The sequence below is a fragment of the Physeter macrocephalus genome, chromosome 16, assembly GCF_002837175.3.
Source record: "Physeter macrocephalus isolate SW-GA chromosome 16, ASM283717v5, whole genome shotgun sequence".
In the NCBI taxonomy this organism is placed as follows: Eukaryota; Metazoa; Chordata; class Mammalia; order Artiodactyla; family Physeteridae; genus Physeter; species Physeter macrocephalus.
In genome coordinates this window covers 854,256-882,166 of record NC_041229.1, presented here as the reverse complement: position 1 = coordinate 882,166, position 27,911 = coordinate 854,256, and the positions used below count along the sequence as shown (strand labels likewise).

Here is a 27,911-nt window from a genome sequence, read left to right as displayed (position 1 = left end):
CCCTACCCACCACCGCCCCCGGGCGTGGAAGGTCTGACGTACAGACCGTGGCCCTCCTCCCCAGATGGAATCTGTCACGGGCGTGTGAGGCCCCAATGAACCCCAGTGGAGGAAGCATCTCCCAGTGGACGCTGGTCCATCTCCCAGTGGACGCTGCAACTTCCCACGTCCTCTACCATTCTGCTCACCCTGCTCCAGCCATACAGCGGTTCCGTGGACAGGCCAAGCCCACTTGTGCCTTGGGGCCTTTGCCTGGAACCTTCTTCCCCAGACGTCCAGGGCTCACTTGCTCACGTCATGCAGTCCGTCCTCAACTCTCACCTCTGCAGCAAGGCCACCCAGGGCCATGTCACATAAAAGAGCAATTCCCAGTCACTCCCTCTCTCCTCTTTCTTCTTTTCTTCCCGACAAGGCATAGAGCGTCACCACATCAGTTATCTACTATCCACCTATCTAGCCACTTAACTATCTGACTATCTACCTATCTACCTAACTACCTGTCTATCTATCTAACAATCTACCTATCTATCCACCCCTCCATCTACCTATCTAACTATCTATCACCTATCAGTCTGCTTACTGTCCACCCCCTGCCCTCTCTAGAAGTAAGAGCTAGGACCTCCTTTTACCCACCACTCTAAGTCAGATCCTGTAAGAGTGCCTGGCGAATAAAATGTGCTCAACAGACAACAGGAGTCATCACTGCTGCTCTTATGCTTCATCCTCATAATAATCTCACCCACTTAGAGGCGGTGTTTAATGGTTAAATGAGCAGGCTGGGAGCCACACAGTATAAGCTACACTCCTGGCCCCCCCATGTACGATCTTTACCACCTTGCGCCAGTGTCTTCACCTCCCCGTGTCTGACTCGTCGTCTGTGAAGCGTGGGTACTGGCAGCACGACAGCGTACGGCTGTTGAGAGAAGTGAACGGTGTGACCGAGCGTACGGCAAAGGCTGAGCAGGTGTTACCTATTACTGCTGTGATGATCGTTACCGTCACCATCAGCATTAACCCTGGGAGTCAGCACAACAAATGATCCTTTAAAAATAAAACTTAAAAATTTATAAAGACTCCGAGAAGTTAACAGCACAAAGTCACAAACGAGCCTCCAGCGGGACAGGAACCAGAGTCCCTCCGGCTAACAGCCAGGGTTGCTGCCGCCATCCCCTGACCCCCCTTCACCACAGTTGGACACGTGGCAGACTCCTGCCCCGGCGCCACCCCACCCTGCAGAGAGCGGCCGTGGCCACAGACACACACGCTCTCTTCTCCCCGTCCTGAAACAGACGCTGCGTGCCGCCCATCCAGCCGCCACCTCCACTCTTCTTTCCTGTAACAGAACCTCATCTGGGGGGACAGCCATGCAGCCAGGCCCAGGGATGAGCCACCCACTGCCCTGACACAATCACAGAACCTGAATTCCCCTGTGCCATTCCTGGCCAGTGAGATGTAAGGGGATGCAGCTGAAGCCTTGGGGGAATTTATGGGACCCCACCCACTGTCCGCTCCAGACACACTGTCCCTCAGCCAGCTGTCCTCACATCTCCTGAAAAATGGACTCCAAGCTGCCATCCTCTCTGTCGTCACCCATCGCTACAGGGACCCTCACCCAGTGACCTTGGGGAGATGCTTCCTCCACTGGGGTTCATTGGGGCCTCACACGCCCGTGACAGATTCCATTTGGGGAGGAGGGCCACGGTCTGTACGTCAGACCTTCCACGCCCGGGGGCGGTGGTGGGTAGGGGCACTGTGGAGAGACGCAGGGGTCAGTACCGCAGACCGGGTGTGGGCCAGCCAGGGTCTGCATCTCCAGGGGGTCAGCTAGGCTGCGCTGCAACAGCGCAGCCCCTACTGGGCACCTACCAAAGATGAACAAAACATCAATCTTGCCCTAAAGAATCTTACCATCTAGCAAGTCTGACAGGACCACAAATGAAAAAAAAATTTAAATACAGTATGAAAAGAAATTATGCTAAAGAGAGAGACAGTGAGATATGGAACTCAACATGATCCTATTGGCAAGTTAGGAGCAAGGAGAAAGAGGAAACATTTCCAGGGGATGTGGCATTTGAGCTGGGCCTCAAAGGGCGAGTGGAATGTCCAGGACAGGGAATGGGGTGGGGGGCATTCCAGCCTCAAGACCCAAGGTCCACACCGAGTCGTAGGAGAGGATGAAGCCTGCAGGACGGCCCACTGGCGTGTGTACAAGCAGGGCCCTCGCCATCTGGGAGGGTTGGGTCTGATCTAACGGGCGTGGGGCGTGGATGAGGAGAAACCGGAGGCCCCATCTCATCATTCACAATAACTCTGGGAAGTAAAGAAATGCACTAACCAAAGATGGGAATGACATACATACAATCCTGCCCACGACCTGCTCACTGAGGAACGTCTGTCCAAACTGAACTTCCCGATGCAAAACCTGGAGGGTCCTGGGGTTGAAGCTGGGAGGGTCTCAAATCTGGGGGGTCTGGCAGGGAGGCCGCCTCGACCCACAGTGCAGCTTCCTCATCTCCTCTCGTGGGCCTTTTGTCGGGAAATTACCCTTGGTCACTGACAACATCCCCCAGGCTTCTCCCCACTCCTTCAAAGCCCAGGGTGGTGGATGCCTAGATGGAAGCACAGCTTTTCTGATGAAAAAGACCCTGAGAGTTGTAGGCAAGGGAAAGCTACCATTTCTTCTGTGCTGCACTGATTGTAACCGCATCACTGGGGTCTCAGCAGCGTGCAGGACGCCCTCAGAAGCTGCACGTGCCTTGCTCTGGCCCTGCGCAGAGTTACTTTCACTCCCATTTTACCCATGAGCCCAAGGCCACAGTCAGCCCAGTCTTCAAGTCCCTCAACGCACCTTGTTGAGGGACTCCTACGTGGCTCCCAAGGCCAGGCGACTGGACCCAGCACAGAATAAAGAACAGGCCTCAGAGCCAAGACCCAAGACCAGCTAGACCCCAGGGTCCTGGCCAGGCACAGAGAACAGGAGGGAGAGAAAGTACCGATCAAATCACAATTGCTTTCCCCACTCCAACAATGCGACCACCATCGGTTCTGGGCAGGGCTTTGACAGTCCCGTCCCCAGAGCAGTGCAGGGAAGGGGGTGTAGACACGCAGGCTGATTTGCCCGAGGACTCCTGCACTCTGGAGCAGCGGAGGGCAGGGAGGGGCGGGAGGGCAGACAGCACAAACTGTGTGCTGGCTCTGCCACCTCTGATACCACCACCCTGAGAGGGACACTCGCACCTGACAGAGGGGACAGCCCACCACTGGAGGAGCTAAGGGACTCAGCCATTGCCACACAGCCAGCAAAGGCAGAGCAGGAACAGACTCAGTGCTGTTGCCCGCCCCCCTCCCCAAGAGCTGGCAATGGCCCTCTAAAAGTCAGCCGAAACAGTGCCAGCCCCAAGGAAAGCACCTGGGTGCGCCCTTTGCTTCCCAAGGCCTCACTGGTCCTGATGGCAGGAGACCCGCGTAGAGAAACACACACACCCCAGGCTGACAGTTGGGCGTCTCCCCTGCAGGAAGCAGAGACAACCCCCTCCAGGAAGAACTCAGAAAGCACTAGAAACCTAAGGGGCCCTGGATGGGGGGGATGAAAGGTGAGAGAGGCAGGAAAGTGAGGGTGTGGAAGGGACTAGAGCTGAAGAGGGCCCCGGGGGAACCACGCTCTGCATGACTTGTCTCTCTGCTTCTCTCCCTTTTGTTAATTCTGGGACCAAAGAAGAACAGGACGCCCCTGGGTGGTCACGAGCTAATTGGCCAAAGATGCTTCCAAAGACCGGGTGGAGGAGGCAGCAATGAGGGCAGCACGTTCCCTCCCAGGCTGACCCAGGAGTCCCCAGATTCTCTTCTGCCAACAAAGGGCCTGAGGACAGCTGTCTCAGAACAACCTGCATGGGCCTCATAAAAATGCAGGTTCCTGGGCTCCCTCCCCAGGCCACCCAGCAAAACGAGTCGGGTGGTGCTCAGCAATCTCCATCGTTAACAAGTGGCCTGGCACTCTGGTGGGATTCTGACGCCCACCAGCTTCGCACAAAGTGGACACAGGACTTAGGTCCTGAAAAGGGACTCCAAAGCCCCAGCACTGTTCACAGTGACCCTCCTTCCTTTGGCTGCTATGCCTTGCATAGCCCCCATCCCTCCCCTCGTGAAGGGGGTCCTGGAAGCCCCGAGTGGCGTGCAGGCAGGGACTGGGCTTTGTGGACTAGGAAGGTGACTGCCCTCCTCCAGCCTCTACCTGCAGCCAAACAGAGCAAGGGGCCTCCTCCCCCCATAAAACTAAGGCCTGAGGTCCTCTGCCTGCTCCCCAAACAAGGGGCCCCAAGTGGGCGGAGGAGCTGAGTGCAGGTGCTGACAGAGGTGCTGGAAGCTGGTGAGCCCCACGTGGTGGACAGTGTGATCAGAGGCACCATCGAGGGACCGGCAGCTGGCAACACCAGGGCAACACCACCCTCTGCTGGACACAGGACACCACATCACCCTCCCGCCTGGAGCACGCCAAGCCTGGCGCCTCTCCCCCCAGACCCCAAGGGAGTTCAAGGCCAGAGGAAGTACCTTCCCTCAGTTGGCACACGGGCCCAGGGAAGGCCCCTCCCCAGGGTGTGGGGCGTCCCCGGGTCCAGCTGGTCCCCAAGGCAGGTCTCCAGAGCCCGCAGAGCTGGTGAACCTGACCCACCTGAAGGGCCAACCTGACTCAACCATGCATGGGTCTGAAAACACACCCCTCACACACCGGCTCCCAGAAGCGCTCCCAACAGCTTTATTTTCACCAGACGTTGTCTGGCGCCCCAGCATCTTTAGATGGCCTGTCACTGTCCAGAGCCAGCTCCTGGGGGCAGTGGCTGAGCCTCCCTCTGGGAGTGGCAGGTCGCCACTCCCCCCCGGAAGGCGGGAGCTCCTGGCTCAGGGGCCCTGCACACCACACAGCTCCTCCTGGGACCAAGCCCTTCATTCGCGGGCCTCCAGCCCCACCCACAGAGAGCTGCCTTAGGAGGGTGCCCCAAGTGACATCCCTCCAAGGGTGGAGGCTCCAGGGGGAGCACTAGGAAATGGTACCGCAAACCTGGAGGCCCGCACTCTCCCCTGAGGCCCAGCAGGGCGTCTCTTCCACAGGCGGGGGGAACACCTGAGCCAGCCGCCCTCCCAGTGCTGCCGTGAAGCAGAGGGAGGGCGGCTCAGCCGTACTGACAGCCTTTGCCATCTTCCCCTCGAACCCCCCAGGCTTCCCCACCCCAGCCAAGCCCACTGACTGGGGACCCTGCACCCACAGGCCGGGGGCCCCACCCTCCTTGACAGAACCGAGCCCAGCTCCTGCTTTGCTGCAGGGCCGGGGCGGGGGATGGGGGGTGGCGGAGGAGGAGGAGGGGAGGGAGGGGGGAGTGATGCAGATGCAGGGGCGAGGCGTCGGGGAGGCGCAGCCCCACGCCTGCATGTGGGCACCGGCCTGGCAACTGGGCTTCAATCCGGGAGGCACTGAGTGCTGCTGGTCTGCACCCACCCACCTCGGGCGGCCGGTGTCAGTGCCCCCGGGGCAGACGTGGACAGGGCAGGGCAGCACGGCCAGCGACACCGGTGGGTCTCTGGAGTCTGGCCTGGGTGCGGCCAGCTCCCGCTTTGCCCTCCAGCCGCAGGCGCCTGCACCCCGCACCCTGGGGTGGTCTAGGAGCTTGCAGAACTCGCCTGCACAGGCGGGAGCCCATCCCCTCCCTGTCTGGCGCCCCACATTCAGGTCCTGGCTTGGCTGGGCGTCCAACACCCTCCTCTGGGCATGGACCAGAGCCACCCCAGCTCTTGGTGGACATCCAGGGCACGGGCTAGGCCTCCGTCCTGGGGGTCCCCATGACGCTGAGCCCCTCGCACCTCACTCTGGGAGACAGACTCAGGAGGTGCTGCTCCCACGTCCGTGTCCCAAGGCTCCACTTTGCCGAGACCCAGTCTGTCTTCTGAGACTCCAGAGGCCAAGGCTGGGTCTCGGTCCTGTCTCTTCCTCGAATTAAGTTCCCCGTTAGGAAACGACACACAGCCCACCGCCAGCAGCACCTCCACCAAGTCCCAGGGAAGGCTGCCACGTGCAGCATGGGGACCAGCTCCCTACCCACCTGCCCCCCTCGCCCCGCCCTCCCCTCCCGGAAGGATCCATGACCCACAAAGCCTTTATTAGCTCTTTCAGCTTCATTTAACTACACAAATGGCTTGGTCACAGCTGACTGGTCCCAAATTTGCCAGTGATTTTCTTTTAATTTACCGTGGCTCAGTCCCCCTGTAATACAGGTAGAGGAGGCATAGCTGTTCCCAAAGTCCCCTCCTGGGGTTAATCACGCACAGAACAAAACTCCATCTGAGCCACTTGATGATTTCCTTTCCACCCAGGGTCTGGAGGAGCCGCGGCTACGATACCAACGCGGGTCCCTCGCTCCCCACACCCCACGTGCTTGAGCGTGAGGGCGAGCCGGCTCCTGTCACCTCTGGCAGGCCCAGGACTGCGGTCTCCCTTCTTCCCCGAGGGTTACAGCACCCCTGCTCCTCCAGGTGCCTGAAGCTGGAGCCGAGTGCACGCCGCCCGCCCCCCGCCCCCAGCCAGCGTGCACGTCCGGCTCCTTTCCTCGGGTACCCTGGCAGGTTCCACGGGGTTCTCTTGCACACACCTGTAGGCTACCCGCCTCCTCTCCTGCCGTGATCTCCACCACACCCTGCCTTCCAAACATTCAGGGCCAGACCCACGTCCCTAACTGTCCTCCACACCTTCCCGCATTGGTGTCCCCTGCCTAGAAGACCCCTCCTCGTTGCCGGGACCTGGAGAAGCCTCTGCTAAATGTCCCCTAGCACGGAAGTCCACACTTTCTCTCAAGCACAGACCACTCGCCCCTCTGCTCTCCCGTCTACGCTCACACAGCCCTGCGTTATGTCTGTGCCTGTCGGCCTTCCACCACCCTGAGCCCGAGGATGCGACAGAATGTTCGCCTGGGGAGCCGCTCGCGGCTGCATGTAAACGCTCAGGACGCTTCATTTGAGTTAGCAGCCCTACCGTAGTTCATGGATGTGGACGTGAACTGTAGTCATCACTAAACTAAGATGCTCAAAGGCCTCCCATCTGCTCACGCTTCCCAAGTGGCGGTAAAATCTAAACCCTGCATCGCACACAGGCTTCACCTTCAGGAAACCTGTTTTTGCATGGAAATGGCACCCTCTGGTGGTTTCCGGCAAAACTGGCGCTCAGTTTGGACTGTGGAGCAGGTGTTGTCCCTTCACTGAACTGTGACCCAGGAGCCTGAGGCTGAGAGGCCTGGCCAGCTGAGCGTCTCTTGGCGCCTCCCCAGGAGCGTGAGGAGAGGTCGGGAGGCAGAGCTTCTGGGACTGCAGAGAGTGGCCCGTGGACCCTCCCTCCCTCCATCCTCCTGCCGAGGTCTCGGCTGCAGCCCTGCCCGCAAAGGTCAGCCTGGTCCTGCCCCAGGCACTCTCAGGGGCCAGCCCTCCAGCCCGGCCCTTTCCGTCCATCCACCTGCTGGACATCACCTGCAAGGCCACATCAGGACCCAAACTGAGCCTACCCCATGAGACCCCTTCCTGGGCAGGGCACCCCCGTCGCCAGCTGTCCCCTCATCCCTCCTTCCCCCCTCTGCAGGTGCCACCATCACCAGGGCACCTCCGTCCTGTCACTCCTGTCACAAGGCCATGCCCTCGCTCCCTGGGGAACCCCTGCTGGGCTCCCCGCCCCCATCCCGCACCACAGCCCGGCTCCACAGTAAACACTCCTGCGCTTCCCATCTCTGCTGGGGCCAGGCCCCCCCGCACGCACGGCCAGGCCCGGGCCCCCTCAGCTCCCTCCCCTGTGCCTCTCTCCCTCCACTCCTGTCCGGCCGGAGCAGCCTTGCTGCTTTTCCTCCTGCCCTGGGGCCCTGCCTGGCCTGTCCTCTACTGCCTGCCGCTCTCCTCGCCCCCTCCTCTCTCCTCGCCCCCTCCTCTGCTACATGAACACGCGGGGGCGGGGGTGCGCTGGGAGGGGCGGTGATGGCAAGGAAGTGCAGGCATTCCTGGCCTCCAGGTATAGTGGGCCGGGTGGGTAAGGACCCGTCCTACCTCTACCCCTCACCTCCAGTGTCGGGCTGGCCAAGGTCACCACCACCGCCACTACTGTCCACCAAAATGACCCCTCAGCCCAGCGTACTGCACAGTGGTATGGCCTGAGACGGCCTGCATCCCAATCCTGGCCATGCATCAAATGGCTGTGTGGCACCAGGAAAGCCACTTAACCTCTCTGAACTTCCAGTTCTTCATCTGCAAAATGAGGTGATGATTTTAAAATAAGCGCAAGTAAATCTCAGTTCTCTTCTCTGATCAGAGCAAGTTCCTATTATATACAGTACTTCTCCTTTATGGTAGTTGTGAAAATTGTGACTAATGTAGTCTAAAACTTGTCTCCCCTGTCAAACCAAAAGTTCCAACAGGACAGGGACGGGGGTTTTGTTTACTGCATGTTGCCCAGCCCAGGGCCCACACACAAAGTGGATGAGAAAGGAGGCCTGGAGCCAGAAGGCCAGGCTGGGCTCCATCACTCCTCAATCACAAAGTGACTCTGGTCAAAGTAGCCACCTCTTGGTCTTACGTGGTCTCCTCGCTAATAATAAAAGTATCTACACCAAAGGGCTGCTTGGGTTAAGTGCTTATAGTCCCTGGTACATGGTAAGAGGTCACCAAACACTGGCTGTTATTCTACTAGACACTCAATAAATGTGAGAACAATATCTCCAGTCTCTGGTCTGTGTGTAAAGAGCTTGGAAGTCCTCACCCATCCTCACAATAAGAAAAAAAGCTGAATAAACCGAAGAGCAACAATTCTTCCCAGATCCATCAGAGAACTAAGGTCACGGGGTAAACCGCTGACCTGAAACTAGGAGAGACAGAGAGGTGGATACAGAGACTCACAATGTACCAGAGCAGAACCTCCAGGAACCAGGGCCAGGGAGCAAGGCTTAAACTATAGTTGATGGACTACTGGTAACTCAGTGTGGACAGGCTTGAGAGTTAACGAGTCCAGGAGGCCAGTCTTAGGAAGGACCTAAGGAACCCCACCAGATTCTCACAGTGAAGATCGGAGAAACCTCCCCCACGCCCACCTCCCAGCAAGAGGAGGGGGAAATAGCCATTTTCAAATATGTCTTAAGCATTCTGTTTTGCTTAACAAAGGCCTGCTCTCAAGGAAAACTATTTTGCCAGAGCCTACCTGGCTGAGGGAAGGAAAATATTCAACTGTAGCCCCCTCCCGCTTTCCCATCCCTCCTGAGGTAGGAGTGGGGGAAGAGCTGAGAAACACATGTGAAGGTCACAGGCCAGGGGCACCGGTTAACTGAGACCAAGACCAGTTAGAGGATTACAGGGTGCTCCCCTCCCTGCCCCTCACACCTCACCACATCAATAGGGCTCCTGTAAAGTAAGAGGGGATTACACCTCAAAGAACTGCAAGCTTCAGGACCTATTTAAGGAAGAATCTCTAGGGAAACCCAAAGACAAAAGCAAGGACATGAAAGGAAATTTTAGCCTCTGACACCACAGCTGCTGGAAGGAGTAAACACAGCCTGACCCCTAACCAGACAAGTATAAAACCTCACACTGAAGGCCTGTCTACCTCAGTTCCTCTATCTCATTCATCTTACCTGGCTTTCAGCAAAAAACTACAAGGTATGATGAAAGGTGAAACATACATTCTGAAGAGACAGAGCAAGCATCAGAACCAGACTCGGACATGGCAGAGAGGTTGGAATTACCAGACTGGGAATTTAAAACCACCTTGATAAACAGGCTAAGGGCTCTAGTGGGAAAGGTGGACACCATGCAAGAACACATGGGTAACGTAAGTAGAGAGATGGGAACCCCAAGAAAGAATCAGAAGGAAATGCCAGAAATAAGAAACACTGAAATAGAAATGAAGAATGTCTTTGATGGGCTCATCTGCAGACTAGACATGGACAAGGAAAGAGTCAATGAGGTTTAAGAAATGTCAGTAGGGGGGCTTCCCTGGTGGCGCAGTGGTTGGGAGTCCGCCTGCCGATGCAGGGGACACAGGTTTGTGCCCCGGTCCAGGAGGATCCCGCATGCCGCAGAGCAGCTGGGCCCGTGAGCCATGGCCGCTGAGCCTGCGCGTCCGGAGCCCGTGCTCCGCAGCGGGAGAGGCCACGGCAGTGAGAGGCCCGCATACCGCAAAAAAAAAAAAGAAAAGAAATGTCAGTAGGAATTTTCCAAATGGAAAAGCAAAGAGAAAAAAAAAAGAATGAAAAGAAGTGGAAGAGAATATGCAGGAACTGGCGGACAATTACAAAAGGTGTAACATTTGAGTAATGGGAATACCAGGAAAGAAACAAAAAGAATAGAAAAAATATTTGAGGTAATAACAGTTGAGAATTTTCCAAAATTAATGACAGACCCCAAACAACAAATCCAGGAAGCTCAAAACACCAAGCATGATAAACACCAAAACATCTACACCTGAACATATATTCAAACTGCAGAAAATCAAACACACACAAAAAAAAATCTTGAAAGCTGGGGTGGGGGGACCTTACCCAGAGAAGAGCAGGATAAAAACACATCCAACTTCCCTTCAGAAACCATGCCAGCAAGAAGAGAGTGGAGCAAAATATTCAAAGTGTTGGGGTTGGGGGGGAAACCCTAGACTTCTATATTCTTCAAAGCTGGCCTTCAGAATGAAATGGAAATACTTTCTCAGACAAAGGAAACTGTTGCCAGCAGACCTGCCTTGCAAGAAATGTTAACAGTTCTTCAGGAGGAAACAGGATGTAGGTCAGAAACATGGGTCTACATAAGGAAAGGAAGTGCTCTAGAGGAGGAGTAAATGAACATAAAATAACTGAGTGAAACAGACATGCCACACCTCCCCCAGGAAGTCCTCCTGCCCCAGAACAGCCCTGCACCTAACACCCCAGGAGCCCCAGCACAGCCTGCTTCACACAATGGTAGGGGCCTGTCAGCTGTCTCCCCGCAAGGCTGAGAGCCTGCGTCCCCAGAGGCAAGCCCGTGAGGTGCTCAGGGTCCAATGAACGAACGATGGCAAAGCACTCACACCAGAGGCCGGGATGGTGGTTAAATAGTGCATCTCTTTATCAGCAGTTCAGCAAGAAGACTCCAGTGCTGCCACTGTCACAAGGAAGGCTCACCCGCTGGATTCCCTCTGCCCAGGTGTGGTCGCTCCTCAGGTCAAGGGCGGGTGAACATCCTTCCGACACAGGCTGCTCCTTGACCCTGAAGGGCATCAGCCTGGGAGGCAGGGAAACGCCCAGGGGCGCATCACGGAAATGTGCGAAGGCTGACAGGCAGGGCTGGCAATGCCTCCTTAAGCCCGCTGCTCTCGACATTCCCAGAGCAGGATGCGGCAGGAGTGGGAAGACCCACGAGGAGGAGGGGTGGTATGTCAGGCAGAGCTGGTGCGGGAGCCTGGCTCTGCACCTTCAAACACAGAGATGCAAGCAGGCACCCCAACTCCTCGTCCCTGCTGACGTTAGCAAACCACTGACACGGCGCCTGTCATGTGCTGGACCCCATGGTCCACAAGGCAACGTCCTGAAGTCAGGAAACAGGCACCAGGGCATGAACCAATCGCCCACGCTGGAGCTGGATGAAAGCCAGCACCTGCTCCCTAGGGTGGCCTAATCTCTGCTGTGAGTACAGCTGCACCTCCACAGCCTCTTACAGTCATTTGGGTCAGATGAGAAAACTAGGCAAAGTGCCTCGTGCAGAGCTGGCATACAGTAAGCGCTCAATAAATGCCAGCATACACCCCCACGGCCCTCCTCTAAGTGTGCTGGCGGCCCCACCATCAGCCGCCACGACTATCAGCATGGTCTCTCCTGTGTGGCAGGGGTGCAGCAACCTTTCCCGGACAGATGCCTCCTGCAGAGGCATCTCCTGGCCTCCGCACACCACCTTCCAGAGCAGCACAAACAGCCACTGCCATGACCACTGGTACCGTGTGCAGGCCGAGAGGACACACGATCCAAGATCATGGCCCTGATCGGGGGCTGGGCCAAGACCTGTGCGCCCTCGCTCCCACCCCAGTGCTGTGTGACCCTGTGACTCAGAGAGGGGTCAGCAGACCAGCAGCGGCTACGCCCAGCAGCTCTAGCAACTCAGAGCTGCAGGTCCCACCGCGGCCTCGACCGCCCGGCCCCTGAGACCCCTGGGCCCATGGACAACTGAGAAGCACTGGTCTGTGACCCCAAAGTGAAGAGTCAGAGACACAAATGTGACCTTGACTCCAAGTCCTTCTGGAAATCTGAGAGGCGTGGCAGAAGCCTCAGGCAGCTGCCTGCTCCCCGACCCCCAGTGGCCCAGATGCAGGCCCCTCACTGGTATTCTCAAGCCCCACCCAGTGCGTCAGCTCCCTGCCCAGGGAGGCCGTCCTCTCGGCCCGGCCCCTCACCTGTCAGCCCTCTCACCTGCTGCTCTCAGCAGTCTGAGTAGGAATTTCTCTCGTGAAGCTCCTGAGATGCCTCATCCGTAAGATGGCATATGCTGCAGGGGACAGGGGAGAGGAAAGGAGAGGCAGTGGGGAGAACACAGGGCGGCAGAGCCCCCCACCAGAGCACAGACCCAGACCGCCACACAGGGCCGGGTGGGCCGGCAGCCCGAGCCTGGGCGAGCTGAGTCCCGGGAAGAGGCGCTCAGCCCAGAAGGGCCCCTGGCTTGGCCGGGTCCAGGGCTGGAGCTAAGGGAGACCCACGGAAAGGCCAGCAGCGCTCCACCCACCTGCCCCCAGTTAGGACACGAATCAACTCGTCTCGAACGCTTACCTTCGTCTCACCTGCTCTATCCGTTCTCGCATGGCATCATTTCTCACCTCGCTTGGCACTTGGAAGATACGGGTATGGCTGCAAAACACCATCAGACGTTGGGGTTCCCGGGTTCCCTCTCTACTAACCAGTCACCGTGGAACCTCCAGGGTTGGAATCACGGTGGACCATAGCTCTGACCCTGTCGCCATGAGCTTTTGAGCTGCACCTTCACCCTCCTTGTACCAGTAACACGAAGCGCTCTTTTTACTAACCAAGTACCCCTGAGCCCCCCAACGATCCTGGGCAGGTAGCAAATGCTCCTAAGGAGAGTCAAGGAGACGGAGAGGTTACACGCCTTTGCTAGAGTTACAGAGCGAGTCTGAATTCCTCTCCAGCTTCGTCACCAGCTCTCTATCATCAGCATTGTGCCACAGTCACTATGGTTTAGAGATTCTTCTAGAACATTCTTTCACAAAGAAGCTGCAGGCTCCTCTTTGCTGCTGTTGTTTTTGTTTTATTTCACTGTTCTGGACTTGCCTTCCTCATCACGGTCCACTTCATGCCCTTCCCAACTCCACACCCCAACAAACCCTCCACTCCAGGAAAAGCAGCCTGCCCACTGGACCACCATTCTTGTGCCCACCGGACCACCCCATTCTTGACAGTGCCTTCTGGGTAATGCCTTGCTCTAGGTGCTTTGAGGTTTTCCCTGTGAATTCAGCTTTGATACCGCCTATGAGGACCCGCAGCCCAAACGTGCTCCGGAATACGGCTCATATAAAATGGAGCTGGTCAGTGCCCAAAGAGAGAAGAAAGGACAGAGGGCCTGAGGGGACAGGGGGATGCCTCCAAGAAGAAGGGGACACAGAGCCTGGACGGGGTTGGCCAAGGTGCCAGGCTCCTGCCCGTGTGGAAGGCCCCACCTGGCTCAGGCTCCTGTGTGTCCAGTCCCTGCCCAGACACGGGTCAGCCCAGGTGAACGTCCTGCTAGGAACCCTTCTGAAGCCTAGGCAGAAAAGCCGAGACCCTGTGCAGCCCGGCCCCCTACTGTGCCCTCCTAGTGGTGTCCCCAACATGTCCTTCAGTGCTCACGTGCTTCTCCACCCAGGTCACTTGTATCCTTTCACATGGGGAACTTGGTTTATGTTGTTCTCTCTTCCAGAGGCCCTAGCAAACATCAGATGGCCAGTACACATCTACCATATAAATGAGCATTCAGTGGTGTTTAATAAAGGGATACGCAGCCCTGACTACGTACTTAATGAAACTAATAGGAGGATACCAAAATCAGTGGATCGGAGGGAGAACCAGGCTGAGTGTATTGGTTTAAAATCTCCACAGAATATCGAGTGGAAAACTTGTATGTAGATAACTGACCGATTTCTGTCCCATGTCTCCAAAGCTTTAACCTACTTACACTACACAGCCAAGCTCTAAAAAATACCAGAGGATGATGTTCATATTGTCCAAACCAAGGAAATGCAACAGCTAGAGCTGGTAGCGTGGCCAGGTCAGGGGAGGACAAGCCTCCCACATGCAGGGCGGTGGACGGGGGACAGTCACCAATGTTCATGATTTGGGCGACCTTGGCCGGCTTCCCATCCAAAAAAAACCTTTGCCAGGGAGGCCTCAAATTAGACCATTCCTCTTATGCAATTCTTGAGCATTTGAATGCTCTTTTAAAATGCTAATGCCACTGGAAGGGGTAAACACAGGAAAACTGTACATCCTAAAGCAAAAACACATTTCTTGAGAAACATATCTTCCTTGATAGGAGAGAGCAAAGCTGGCGATGGGGGCACAGGAAGGAAGCCAAGTCCAGAGATGAGAGAGGGCTCCTTCACAGCGGGGGGAAGCCCAGCGAAATCCCACAATGACTCTACTGGGAAAAGAGACCCAAGTGAACACGCAACCCAGAAGGAGGCAGGAAAGCGCGTGCCGAGGCAGTGAGCCAGGTTCCAGGCCCAGCTCCCCTGCCTGGAGTCTTGCTCTTCAGAGCCAGGAGAGGTGGTGGCGGTGTAGATGGTCTGTGCAGGCTGGGGCTGACAAAGCAGCTACTGTGGAGCACAGAATTCTAGCCTCGGGGCTGAGAAACCTCCTCTCACCTCCGCCCAAGATGAGGGCTTTGGCTTATTTTCTTTTATCTCTTTAAAGTGCAGCCACTTCTGAACAAATCAAGTGCAAAAACAACAGAAATCTGAAATTTATTCAGAAGCATTTAAGAAACGGTAAGCAAGCCCAGTTTTCCAACCCCTCTAGTCATTTTAAAATTTAGCAATGAGCTGGGCTTTCAAGATAGCAAAAATATTCCCTTAAGACCCCAAAGTAAGGGCTTCCCTGGCGGCGCGGGTTCGAGCCCTGGTCTGGGAAGATCCCACATGCCGTGGAGCAACTGAACCCATGTGCCACAACTACTGAGCCTGCGCTCTAGAGCCCAGGAGCTGCAACTACTGAGCCCAGGCGCCACAACTACTGAAGCCTCCACGCCTAGAGCCCGTGCTCCGCAACAAGAGAAGCCACCGCAACGAGAAATGAGAAGCCCGCACACCGCAACGAAGACTCAACGCAGACAAACAAACAAACAAACAAAAAAAAAACACATGCAGGGCGGTGGACGGGGGACAGTCACCAATGTTCATGATTTGGGCGACCTTGGCCGGCTTCCCATCCAAAAAAAACCTTTGCCAGGGAGGCCTCAAATTAGACCATTCCTCTTATGCAATTCTTGAGCATTTGAATGCTCTTTTAAAATGCTAATGCCACTGGAAGGGGTAAACACAGGAAAACTGTACATCCTAAAGCAAAAACACATTTCTTGAGAAACATATCTTCCTTGATAGGAGAGAGCAAAGCTGGCGATGGGGGCACAGGAAGGAAGCCAAGTCCAGAGATGAGAGAGGGCTCCTTCACAGCGGGGGGAAGCCCAGCGAAATCCCACAATGACTCTACTGGGAAAAGAGACCCAAGTGAACACGCAACCCAGAAGGAGGCAGGAAAGCGCGTGCCGAGGCAGTGAGCCAGGTTCCAGGCCCAGCTCCCCTGCCTGGAGTCTTGCTCTTCAGAGCCAGGAGAGGTGGTGGCGGTGTAGATGGTCTGTGCAGGCTGGGGCTGACAAAGCAGCTACTGTGGAGCACAGAATTCTAGCCTCGGGGCTGAGAAACCTCCTCTCACCTCCGCCCAAGATGAGGGCTTTGGCTTATTTTCTTTTATCTCTTTAAAGTGCAGCCACTTCTGAACAAATCAAGTGCAAAAACAACAGAAATCTGAAATTTATTCAGAAGCATTTAAGAAACGGTAAGCAAGCCCAGTTTTCCAACCCCTCTAGTCATTTTAAAATTTAGCAATGAGCTGGGCTTTCAAGATAGCAAAAATATTCCCTTAAGACCCCAAAGTAAGGGCTTCCCTGGCGGCGCGGGTTCGAGCCCTGGTCTGGGAAGATCCCACATGCCGTGGAGCAACTGAACCCATGTGCCACAACTACTGAGCCTGCGCTCTAGAGCCCAGGAGCTGCAACTACTGAGCCCAGGCGCCACAACTACTGAAGCCTCCACGCCTAGAGCCCGTGCTCCGCAACAAGAGAAGCCACCGCAACGAGAAATGAGAAGCCCGCACACCGCAACGAAGACTCAACGCAGACAAACAAACAAACAAACAAAAAAAAAGACCCCAAAGTAAGGCTGAAAAACTCAGTCAAAGGAGTCGACGTCTCTAGAGAAGGAGAGCCGTGGGTTTGTGTTGGCCAGTAATCCCGAAGAGGGGGCCTTGTGCCTTCTCTGCTTCCCCCTCCCCACAGCGTGCCCAGTTCAGGGCAGGTGAGATGCTTTACCTCCATCTTATGAACTGGATTCTTGTTCTTTCCTCCAGGACCTCCTGACTCTGGTTTGTTAACAAACCAGACTTTGAGAGGTGGTGCTTCACCTAGGAAATCCGGGTGGAGTCCAGTGGTTACTGCCCAGCAAGGACCCCACGGCCAGGGTGGAGCCCAGCCTGGACAAGCTCTGCCCACTTGCCCAGGACCCTCTGCGGTAGGACCCGCCTCCCCCTTCCCCTCCCCTCGCTCCCCCAGGATGGGCGGCTCAAAGGTTCCATTACCGCGTCTCTGGTCACACGTACATCTTGGCCATGCATGGGAGGGCAGCTGGTGGACACCTTTTCCTTTATGTCCTGGGAAGCCTCTTCTTCAGTCTGAAAGGCAAGCAATTTCCCTCAGAAAGTATCACTCTATCTGGCCCTAATTCTCCCTCCTCTTCCTTTTCCCTTTTCTTCTTCCCCATCACAACACACACATGCGTGCCCACACAAACACGCTGTATCGCACAGTTCCTGCAATTAGCTCGTCTACTGCTACCTTCCTGTGGAATTCCAGGGACTCAGTAAGTCATGGGCCCAAGGTCCTCCTGAGACACCCTGCAGCGGGGCCACGCATCTGAAACCCCCTCCCCTCCCGTGTGCCTGAGAAGCAGGGCGGGGCTGGTGGTGACGCCAGCCCGTCTCTGGTGAGGGGACAGCCCGGGTCCTTCTGGACATGTGGTGGATCAGACACGGCTCTAGGCAGGCTGGTGGGCAATGAGCTTGGGTTTCCTGGTTGCAGGGGGAGGGACGTCCAGCTCCCTGCACCCACTGAGGCCAGCTCTCTACAATCTGTGGTACCCTGAGTCCCAGAGGAATCTCACTCACCTTTCTCAACCAGTGCTGTACTACAGACACAGCCTCGCTCTCCACAACTTCCACGTCCTGCAACAAAGTGGTAAGTCGATGCCCTCAGAATACAGAGAGACCCAGCCCCTCCTCCATTATCCACAGTTAGCACTGTGAGATCTTCTCTCCAGAATTGCAGCAGGGGCTCAGAGGGGAAACGATACCTGACACACTTTCCACCTGGCTACCACCAGCCCCACTTACCGAACTGACTTTCGGTGGGAAGGGGAACCCGGCACCTTTCCGGGCGAGAATGTACACAATCCATGTTGTAATTATCATCTTTGGACTTATGCCAGGCCTCCTTCGTGGCTCCCTTCTTCCACTGAAGCAGGCTGAGAACTCCTCGGGCACAAGGAGGTCCCTGGAGGGAGACGCCCACCTGATTGGCTGGCCAATGATGATGTGACAATGACCTCCTTTAATCCCCAGGGTCAGAGTGGAGGTAGAAAAGAAAGGTGAGGAAGCGTCCACATTAGTGATGGCCACAGCTCAGAAATGGAGGTGGGACGCGGGCAGTCAGGATATGAGCCTGAAGAAGACACAAGGGGGAAGTTACTGAATCAAAGATAGAAATTATGGAGGGTAGGGGAGGCTTATGGCTGGTCACCCACTCTTGAGCACTGCTGAAGCAGAAAGAGATTTTATAGTCAAAAGAATAAATTTGTAACGAAATAAGCTGGGCCCTCTAGACATTCGTTCAAACCATGCCACAGCATTTCTTATTCTTCCTCTTACAAATGGGGAGAAAGGGCCTGTCCACCCAGAAAACATCAAAGATGGAGGAGCAAAACTCTCAAGAAGGACGTTTTACTTTTGTGTCTACTTTGTTTACACAAGTGATTCAAATCACAAAAAATAATCCAAACAATAAGAGGTAAAGGGTAAAAAGTGCAAGTGCCATTTCTTGTGAAGCATATTTCCTGATTTTCCCAAGTCACCCATGGTGGACTGCCTAGGTGGAAGGACAGTTAAGTGGAAATGAAAGGGGGATTCTGTTGTGACTTCATAGTTGGGGGCAAACAATTGACAGGGGCTCAGATAGCTGCTATTCCCATCTAGAACCTTCACCAGGGAAGTGAAGTTCACAATATCCTAAAGCAAATGTTTAGCTGCTCTCAAAAGTAGTTGTAGCCTAACCCTGAGACTATTCTCAAGGCCTCAGAAATGAGGGTTGTAATCCTGTCTCCACCACTAACCTGTTATATGTGATGTTGACCAAATCATTAGTCCCTCTGGTCCTAGTTTCTTTGTCTTCAAAATGAAAAGAAAAGGATAATGTCTCTAGTTTTCTTCCAGCTCTAATAGTCTATAAATGTTCTATTCTGATTCTTCTGAAGAGTATAGAAAACCTTTATCTCACTCTCCCCAACTTCCCTAAAATAGCCACTATATCTCCTCACAACGAATCATCTCAATTTTACATCTTCTCTAGGCTACGCCAAGGCCACAAACAAGTCCCCAAATGAAAGTCGAGACTCACTCTCACTCTCAAAACACAAGTTCAGGGTAGCTGTGCTCCATGTGGTGACTTAGAGATACAGGGATGAATCCGTCCTCTGGCTCCATGCTGTCAGGATGTGACCTCTGTGACTGCCAAGCAAAGGAAGAGAACACATGGAGGAATAAAATCACCTCTTCTGTTCCAGCCTAAAGGCTTCTTCTTAAAGCTTTTTGGCCAGTATTAGTCATATGACCCCGAACCAATGCCAAGGGAGACTGGAAGCTGTAAACCAGAAGATGAAACTACTCATCAACGCCTCTGTTTCTGCTACTATCTCCTAAAAACTGTTTCCATCCTTACTGATGTAATTGTATTGTTTGAATACTGAAAACATCAATATTATTCAAAAATTAAAACTACATGAAAAGACAAACTCAGGGAAGTTCCATCTCCTTCCCTGTCTCTTCAACTTTGTTCTTCAGAAGGATTTTCATAAGTTTCTAGGCTGTGCATCTGTGTTTATGTTTCCAAAATGAAACACATACATAAATCTATTCTCACATTTTATTACTATGTTATGAAATGCATAAGTAAAATATATAAATACATTCACAGCTCAGAAAAAAATTTTAAGCATGTGTGCACACACACATACGTGTGTTTATATACACACACGCACACACATACACGTTTAACCACCACCCAGATCAAGATATAGAACATTTCCAGCACCCCAACAGGCCCCCAGACCCACAAGGGGACCGACATTTTGACATCTATCACCAAAAGTGTTTTGCCTAGTATCCCACTGTATTACCATAACACAAATTATCTATCAAATTTACAACTGATGGACATTTGTGTTATATCTAAAAGTTTGACGCTTTTTAAAGCAATGCTGCTACGAACATGCTTTTACCTATCTTTTCCTTGACATAAGCACTAAATCTTCTGTACATATACATAACAAAGAGCAGAGTTGCTAGGTCATAGGCTTTACGTATATTTAGTACTAGTATATAACAAAGAGTACTGGGGACTTCCCTGGTGGCGCAATGGATAAGACTCTGCACTCCCAATACAGAGGGTCCAGGTTCGATCCCTGGTCAGGGAACTAGATCTCACATGCGTGCCACAACTAAGAGTTCACATGCCACACTAGTTGCCTGCCGCAACTAAGGAGCCAGCGAGCTGCAACTAAGGAGCCCACCTGCTGCAACTAAGACCTGGTGCAACCAAATAAATAAATAAACAAAATATTTAAATAATAAAAATTAAAACAAATTCTCACAAAATGTTAAAAAAAAAAAAGTACTGCAAGGCGGTTGTACCAACTACTGCCTGTAATAGTTACTTTATGTTTCTGCCAACACTTGTTATTGTCACTCTTTTAAAAGTTTAGACAGATGATTGGAGTTATAATGCTAATCAGGAATAGTTTACTTTTCACTTAATTAAGTGATTAATGGCATTATGCATCGGAGCTATATGGTAACTCTATTTTTGAGGAACTGTCAAAATCTTTCCTAAATGGCAGCATCATTTCACATTCCCTCCACAAACACATGAGAGTTCCAATTTCTCCACATCTTTGCCAACATTGTTAGCATCTGTCACTCTGATATGAGACATTCTAGTGACTATGAAGTAGTATCCTATTGTGGTTTTGATTTGTATTTCCCTAGTGATTAATGATGCCACGCATCTTTTCATGGCCGCATCACACGGCATGTGGGATCTTAGTTCCCCGACCAGGGATTGAACCTGCGCCCCCTGCACTGGGGGTGCAGACTCTTAACTACTGGATGACCAGGGAAGTCCCTACATATACTTCAGTTGGTGTAATATCTATTCAATTTTTTAAATTAGGTTTGTCTTTTTGTTGTTGAGTTTTAAGTTCTTTATATATTCTGAATGCAAGTTTTTTATCAAATATATGATTTACAAATGTTTTCTCCCAATCTGTAGCTAGTCTTTTCATTTTCTTAATAGTTTCTTTTTCTTTTTGAAAGGAAAAAGCTTTTACTTTTGATAACATCAAATTCTACGTTTTTGATGGAGTATGCTTCTGGTGTCATATCTAAGAACTACAAGGTCATGAGGACTTTTTCCCTATGTTCTCTTCCATAAGTTTTATAATTTTAACTCTTATATTTAGGCCTATGATCCACTTTGAGCTATTTTTTGTGTGTATAACATGAGGAAGGATCTGAATATATCGTTTTGCATATAAATATATAATTATACCAGCATCATTTGTTGAAAAGACTATCCTTTCCTCCCACTAAACTGCCTTGGCAGCTTTGCTGGAAATTCAGTTGACCATAAGAGTTTATTTCGGTATCTCAATTTTGTTCCATTGACCTACATGCCTAGCCTTACACCAGTACCACACTGTCTAGATAATTATAGCTTTATAGTAAATTTTCAGACAAAGTAATATAAGTTCTCTTTTTTTTTCCTGACTATCCTAGGTCCTTTGAATTTCCATGTAGAATTTAAAATTAGCTTGCCAATTACTTTTTTTTTAAATACTGTTGGAATTTCGATAGGCATTGTTTTGAAGGTATAAATCAATTTTTTCTAAGTTGTCTAGTTTGTTGGCACAAAGCTGTTCATAGTATTCCCACAGAGCCTTTTTAATACCATGGGGTCAATGGTAATGTTCCCTCTTTCAATTCTGATTTTGGCAATTTGTGTCTTCTCTCTTTTCTCCTGCTCATCTTAGCTAAATATTTGTGTTTACTATTGTTAATCTCCTTGAAGACCACCTTTTGCTTACATTGCTTTTCCCTATTTTTCTTCCTCTGTTATTTTTTGGTTTTCTATTTCACTGATGTCTAATGCAATCTTCATTTTTTCCCCCTTGTATTTGCTTTGGGAATAAATTCTGCTTCAAGAATGCAATGGAGAAATTCTGCCTGAGTTTCCAATCTGTGGGCCTGCCCTGCAGATCGTGGACTTGCCAGCCTCCACAATCACGAGTCAATTCCTTAAAATAAGTCCCGAAGGTAGAGAGACAGGTAAACAGATGATGTAGGTACAAAGATGACATAGCTATCCTATTGACTGTTTCTCTAGAGAAGCCTGACTAATACAGACTTTAGTACCAAGAATAGTTCTAGAAGAACAGAATTCTAAGGATGTTTTCTGAATTGGCTCTGAGGTTTCTGGAATTGGTTCTCCAGAGAGTGTTTTCCATGACAAGATGTGGTAATAGAGATATTCATAATATAACTATTGGATCCTCCTAATCAAATACTTATAAGAGGTAAGTTTCTAGGTGACTCTGAATTCGATACGTTAGAACATTTCTGTCTTACAAGTATAATAAGTTTGACTGGCTGCTCCTAATTACAGCAGACAAAGTGGGGAAAGAAAAGGATGAGCTTAGGGATTCAGATTCCCAGTTTAAGCACTGCATAAATGACCTGGAAGTTTCAATAGCTTCCCTGAAAGAAACCTTTATCTCCTGTCACAGTGCTGAGATTACCTTAAACCAAACCCACAGTCTCATCCTGCAAGTGGCTAAATTACAACACAAGTTGAATTTCCAACCTCATAAGGTGTCTGCTGGTTCCGTGAAGGTATTGACTGAGAAGTAACGGGGCCCTGAAGACTGGAATGGGGACGTATGGGCAGATCCTGATGAACTGGGGATACTGAACCCTGACGTTCTGCTGAGTCTTCTTTGCCAGCAGAAGCAGTCCTTTCACCAAGTTTGAAGAGATTAATCCTGCTTTGCCTCAGGAAACTGTAACGGCCTAACCCAAGATATTTGCCTTGCAAGACCCTGTTGATTCTCCGCAGGACCCATCCCCACTTCCCCTCTTGGCTTTTACATTTATAATTGCACTCAGCGGTCCTTAACAGGTGAGAGATAAAGTGTGTCCCACGAGGAGCTGCACTACACTCCAAAAGAACGTGATTTTTCCAACTTCTACATACATAAACCTGGGGAAAGTGTGTGGGTGAATATTAAGGGTCTAAGATAATGGTGGAAGGAACCTAAAGTCAGATCTGGACCAATTTATTGATGCGGGTCCACTGAGCAGATTCTCATTTAATATTACAGCTTGAGGAGTTAGAAAGCATTCTAACAGCTTGTTTGGTTGAAACATGGACCAGCAGGTGACCTACACTCAATGAATTTGAAATGCCAGAATTGCTTTGGTGTGCTTTAGAGAAAGGTATCCAAAGGTTTAGGGAGGTTGGAATGCTAGAGTGTACTTATCACGTAAGGCATGCTCACCCACCCTCGGGGATCCAGAGGACACACCTTTCACCATGACTGTGAGGAATAAATCTGAGGGGAGCTCCAGCATCCTCGAAGAGCTCAGAGGTCACACTTCTCTGTAGGTCAGAAATTACAGTGGCAACTGCTGCCACCGAATTGGGGGGATCTAAATGCAATGGGGTACTTGGATCCTGAGTAGCAGGGGCCAAGTGGCAACACTTAATCATCAGAGGCAAGGTGGGCATGATTACTGTAATGGACAGCTGAGTGAAAGCAGTAATAAAAAGTCTGACTTACAGAGACCTATGGTGTTGGCTAGCTGCTCATGGTATCCTTAGATGTGAAATAGATGGGCGGTCTACTAAATTCTTGCTTGATCTATTTAAGTGGGAGAATTTTAAGTCAAGTGAACAGAAGTCAACTTGAATCATAAAAACAGAGCCATGGCCCTTTGACCAATTCTGATTTGAGCCAGGGTACAGACTCAGAACTCCTTTTTTTTTTTTTTTTTTTTTTTTTGTGGTATGCAGGCCTCCCTCTGCCGTGGCCTCTCCCGTTGCGGAGCACAGGCTCCGGACGCACAGGCCCAGTGGCCATGGCTCACGGGCCCAGCCGCTCCACGGCATGCGGGATCCTCCCAGACCGGGGCGCGAACCCGGCTCCCCTGCATCGGCAGGCGGACGCGCAACCACTGCGCCACCAGGGAAGCCCCAGAACTCCTTGAATAAGGGAGAGGCAGAAGGACCCTGCTACACTACGAAACACGCCTACTGTTAACCTTTCTCCTGGCCCCCTCTCAAAGGGACTTACAGCCTTTTACCAGGGTGACTGTGCCTGGATGGAAAGAAGTTAAACTTTTCAGGGATTACTGGACACTGACTCTGAACTAATACTAATTCTAGGAGACCCAAAAAGTTACTGTGGTCCCTGAGTCAGAGTCAGGGCTTACGCAGGTCAGGTGGTCAGTGGAGATTTAGCTCACGCCTATTTCACAGTGGGTCCAGTGAGTCCCTGAACCCATTCTGTGGTTATTTCTCTACTTCCAGAACGCAGAATTACAACAGACATAATGAGCAACTGGAACAATCCCCACGTTGCTTCCCTAACCTGCAGAGTGAAAGCTATTATGGTAGGAAAGGTGAAGTGGAAGCCACTAGAACTGCCTCTACCTAAGAAAACAGTAAACCAAAAGCAATGCCACATTCCTGGAGGAAGTGCAGAGATCAATGCCACCCCGAAAGACCTGAAAGATGCAGGAGCAGTGATTCCCACCACATCCCCATTCAACTTGCCTATTTGGTCTGTGCAGAAGACAGATGGACCTTGGAGATTGGCAGTGGATTACTGTCAACTTAACCAGGTGGGGACTCCAACTCAGTTGCTGTTCCAGATGTAGTTTCACTGCTTGAGCAAATTAACACATTCCCTTGTACCAGATATGTAGAAATTTATCTGGCAGGCACTTTTTTCCCAATGCCTGTTAGTGAAAACCCCCAGAAGTAGCTCTGCCACTTAGGCCTGTGACCCAGTAGTTCAATGGTGCTTGAACTATCAGTGGCACACAGGGATGCTATCTGGAACCTTTGGCAGCCCCTACAGGTAAGTCACAGCGGGAACCATTAGGATTTGGCGGCAAAGCTCTGCCATCGTCTAGGGACAGCTACTCTCCTTTTGATATACAGCTTTTGATTTGCTATTGGGCCCCAGTAGAGACTGAATGCTTAACCATGGACCACCAAGTTACCATGTGACCTGAGCTCCTCAGGAATTGGGTGTTGTCTGACCCACCAAGCCATAAAGTTGGGCATGCACGGCAGCACCCCGTCAGTAAATGGAAGTGATATCACTGAGATCAGGCCCAGGCAGGCCCTGAAGGCACAAAAGAGTACGTGGCCCAAATGTCCATGGTCCCCACTCCTGCCACATTGCCTTCTCTCCCAGTCTGCACCAATGGCCTCCTGGGGAGCTCCCTACGATCCGTCGACAGAGGGAGAAGACAGGCCTGATTCACAGATGATTCTGCAGGATATGCAGGCACCACCTGAAAGTGGGCAGCTGCAGCACTTCAACCCTCTCCAGGAGAACATGGTGAAGGGAGATCCACCCAGCGGGAGAACTTGGAGCAGTGCACCTGGTCGTGCACTTTGCTTGGAAGAACAAGTGGCCAGACCTGCAGTTGTATACTAATTCATGGGCTGGGGGCAATGGTTTGGCTGGTCAGGGAGTTGGAAGGAACATAATTGGAAAACTGGTGACAAGGAGGTCTGGGGAAGAGGTATAAGGATAGACCTCTCGGAATGGGCAAAGCACATGAAGTCATTTGTGTCCTATGTGACTGCTCACCAAAGGGTGACCTCAGTGGAGGAGGATTTTATTAAGAGGACAAGATGACCCGTCCTGTGGCTCCCAGGCAGCCTCTTTTCTCAGCCACCCCTGTCATCGCCCAACGGACTCATGAACAAAGGGGAGGTGGTGGCAGGGATGGAGGTGATACATGGGTTCAGTAACGTGGACTTAACTCGTCAAGGCCAACCTGGCTACAGCCACTGCTGAGTGCCCAGTCTACCAGCAGCAGAAACCAACACTGAGTCCCTGTCACAGTGCCATTCCCGGGGGTGACCAGCCAGCTACCGGACAGCAGGTTGATTACACTGGCCTACATCCATTATGTAAGGGACGATATTTTGTGCTTACTGGAATAGACACTCACTCGGGTTGTGGATTTGCCTTCCCTCCACACAATGCTTCTGCCCAAGTACCATCAGTGAACTTACAGCATGCCTTATCTACTCTCACAGTGCTCTACACAGCACTGCTTCTGATTGAGGGACCTTACGGCAGTTGCAGCGCAGCCATGGCCTATTCTAGCACTCATCTCACCACACTCCCTTCCATCCTGTAGCAGCTGACTTGCTAGAACAGTGGAACGGCCTTTCGGAGACTCAACTACAGCACCGTCAAGGTGGCAACAACTTGCAGAGCTGGGACAATGTTCTCCAAGAAGCGGTACACGTCCTACACAAATATCCAGTGTATTGTTACTCCTCCCATAATCAGGGTTCAGGGGTCCAGGAATCAAGGGGTGGAAATGGCAGTGGCACCATTCACTATTACCCCTAGTGACCCACCAGCAAAGTTTTTTCTTCCTGTCCCCACGATCTTACGCCCTTCTGGTCCAGAGACCTTAGTTCCAAAGGGAGGGCAGCTTTCACCAGGAAACAAAGGACTCCATGGAAATGGTACCTAATACTGTTGCCCGGCCACCTTGGGCTCCTCATGTGCAACTGAATCAAGAGACCACGCAGGGAGTTACCCTACTGCCTGGGGTGAGGAAGAGTATGATGGAGCACAGCAGAGCCACCAGAGTGTCTCTGAGCACCGTCACGGCCTGTGGCTAAGGTCATGGAAAACTGCAACAGCCCAGTTCAGGCAGAAACTGTTAATGGCCCAGACCCTGTTATTAATTTACACTTTGTTTCACGCTTAAGAAAATAAACCCTACCCCAAGGTCATGAAGACAGCCTCATGTCTTTTCCTAGAAGCTTTCATACTGAAACTTATGTTCCGTGTCAAAGTCGTCTTGTGTGATGTGTGATGACTTAGAATCACGCAGCGCTACCACAGAACGTGTCTACCGAAAAACCGTGACGTGACTGGACCGGTACACTTTGCACCCAAGCTGCTCAGGGTCAACTGCACGTACACACAGCAGTGCCACGGAGCCGGGCAGGGGGTGAGCATGGTGCCCGCCCACCCAGGGCCCCACGAAGGGTTACCTTCCGCTTCCGGTTCCCTCACCCTCAGGGACAGCTGTGACCAGACGCGGGGAGCCCTCTCGCCCAGGAAGACCAGACTCCTGCACCCTAGAGGTGGTGGTCGCTGAAAGACTCTCCACTGGTTACCCTCCTGGGCGTAAGAGCGGGGCCACCAGACCCAGGTGGTAGAGAGGTGGCCGCTGGTAGCAGTCATGAAACCGGGGCCAGACTAAACGACCCAGTCGTAACACCACCGATGTCGTAAACCTGGGGTCCAACGTAAACACCTTCAGTCTTAAACCAGGCCCAGACATGAACCCAACAAGTCATGAACCCGGCCCAGCGGCAAACCTGGGTCCCAGACATAAACTGTCCCCAGTCGCAAGCCGGGCCCAGACGCACCCCTCACCGAGTCGTAAACCTGGGCCCCTGCCCTAAACCTGGGGCCAAGATGTAAACCTTCCCCAGTCGCAAGCCGGGCCCAGACGTAAACCTGGGGCCCAGAGGCAACCCACCTGAGTCGTAAACTTGGCCCAGCAGTAACCGTGGGGCCCTGCTGTAAACCTGGGGCCAGATGTAAACCGCCCCCAGTCGCAAGCTGAGCCCAGACGTAAACCTGGGGCCCAGAGGCAACCCACCTGAGTCGTAAAGCCGGCCCAGCAGTAAACCTGGGGCCCTGCCATAAACCTGGGGCCCTGCCGTAAACTTGGGGCCCAGACGTAAACCGCCCCCAGTCGTAAGCCGGGCCCAGACGTAAACCTGAGGCCCATATGCAACCGCCCCCTGAGTCATAAACCCGGCCCTGCCGTAAACCTGGGGCCCAGACGTAAACTGCCCCCAGTCATAAACCCGGCCCAGCAGTAACCCTGGGACCCTGCCATAAACCTGGGGCCCTGCCGTAAACCTGGGGCCCAGACGTAAACCGCACCCAGTCGTAAGCCGGGCCCAGACGTAAACCTGAGGCCCAGATGCAACCCCCACCCCCACCCCCCCCCGAGTCG

The 27,911-nt window shown here is 52.5% G+C and overlaps 1 protein-coding gene across 10 annotated transcripts; it reads right to left on the bottom strand.

Moving 5' to 3' along the window:
- Positions 1–711: 711 nt before the first annotated feature.
- Positions 712–27,619, bottom strand: SPATA19 (spermatogenesis associated 19). 10 transcript variants are annotated; one of them, XM_028501453.1, is made up of 9 exons: positions 27,426–27,538; positions 18,958–19,067; positions 17,679–18,006; positions 17,454–17,510; positions 16,869–16,961; positions 16,603–16,694; positions 12,795–12,872; positions 12,441–12,516; positions 712–913 (listed from the first exon to the last, which is right to left on the bottom strand). In XM_028501453.1, exons 3-8 carry the CDS (start codon positions 17,754–17,756, stop codon positions 12,450–12,452), a joined length of 465 nt encoding a protein of 154 aa, XP_028357254.1. In that variant the 5' UTR covers positions 17,757–18,006; positions 18,958–19,067; positions 27,426–27,538; the 3' UTR covers positions 712–913; positions 12,441–12,449. The 10 variants fall into 10 exon arrangements, with proteins under 10 accessions (XP_028357254.1, XP_028357252.1, XP_028357250.1 ...); XM_028501451.1 differs by lacking the exons at positions 712–913; positions 27,426–27,538 and adding exons at positions 11,089–11,262; positions 27,549–27,619; XM_028501449.1 differs by lacking the exon at positions 712–913 and adding an exon at positions 11,089–11,262.
- Between the last annotated feature and the right edge of the window lie 292 nt (positions 27,620–27,911).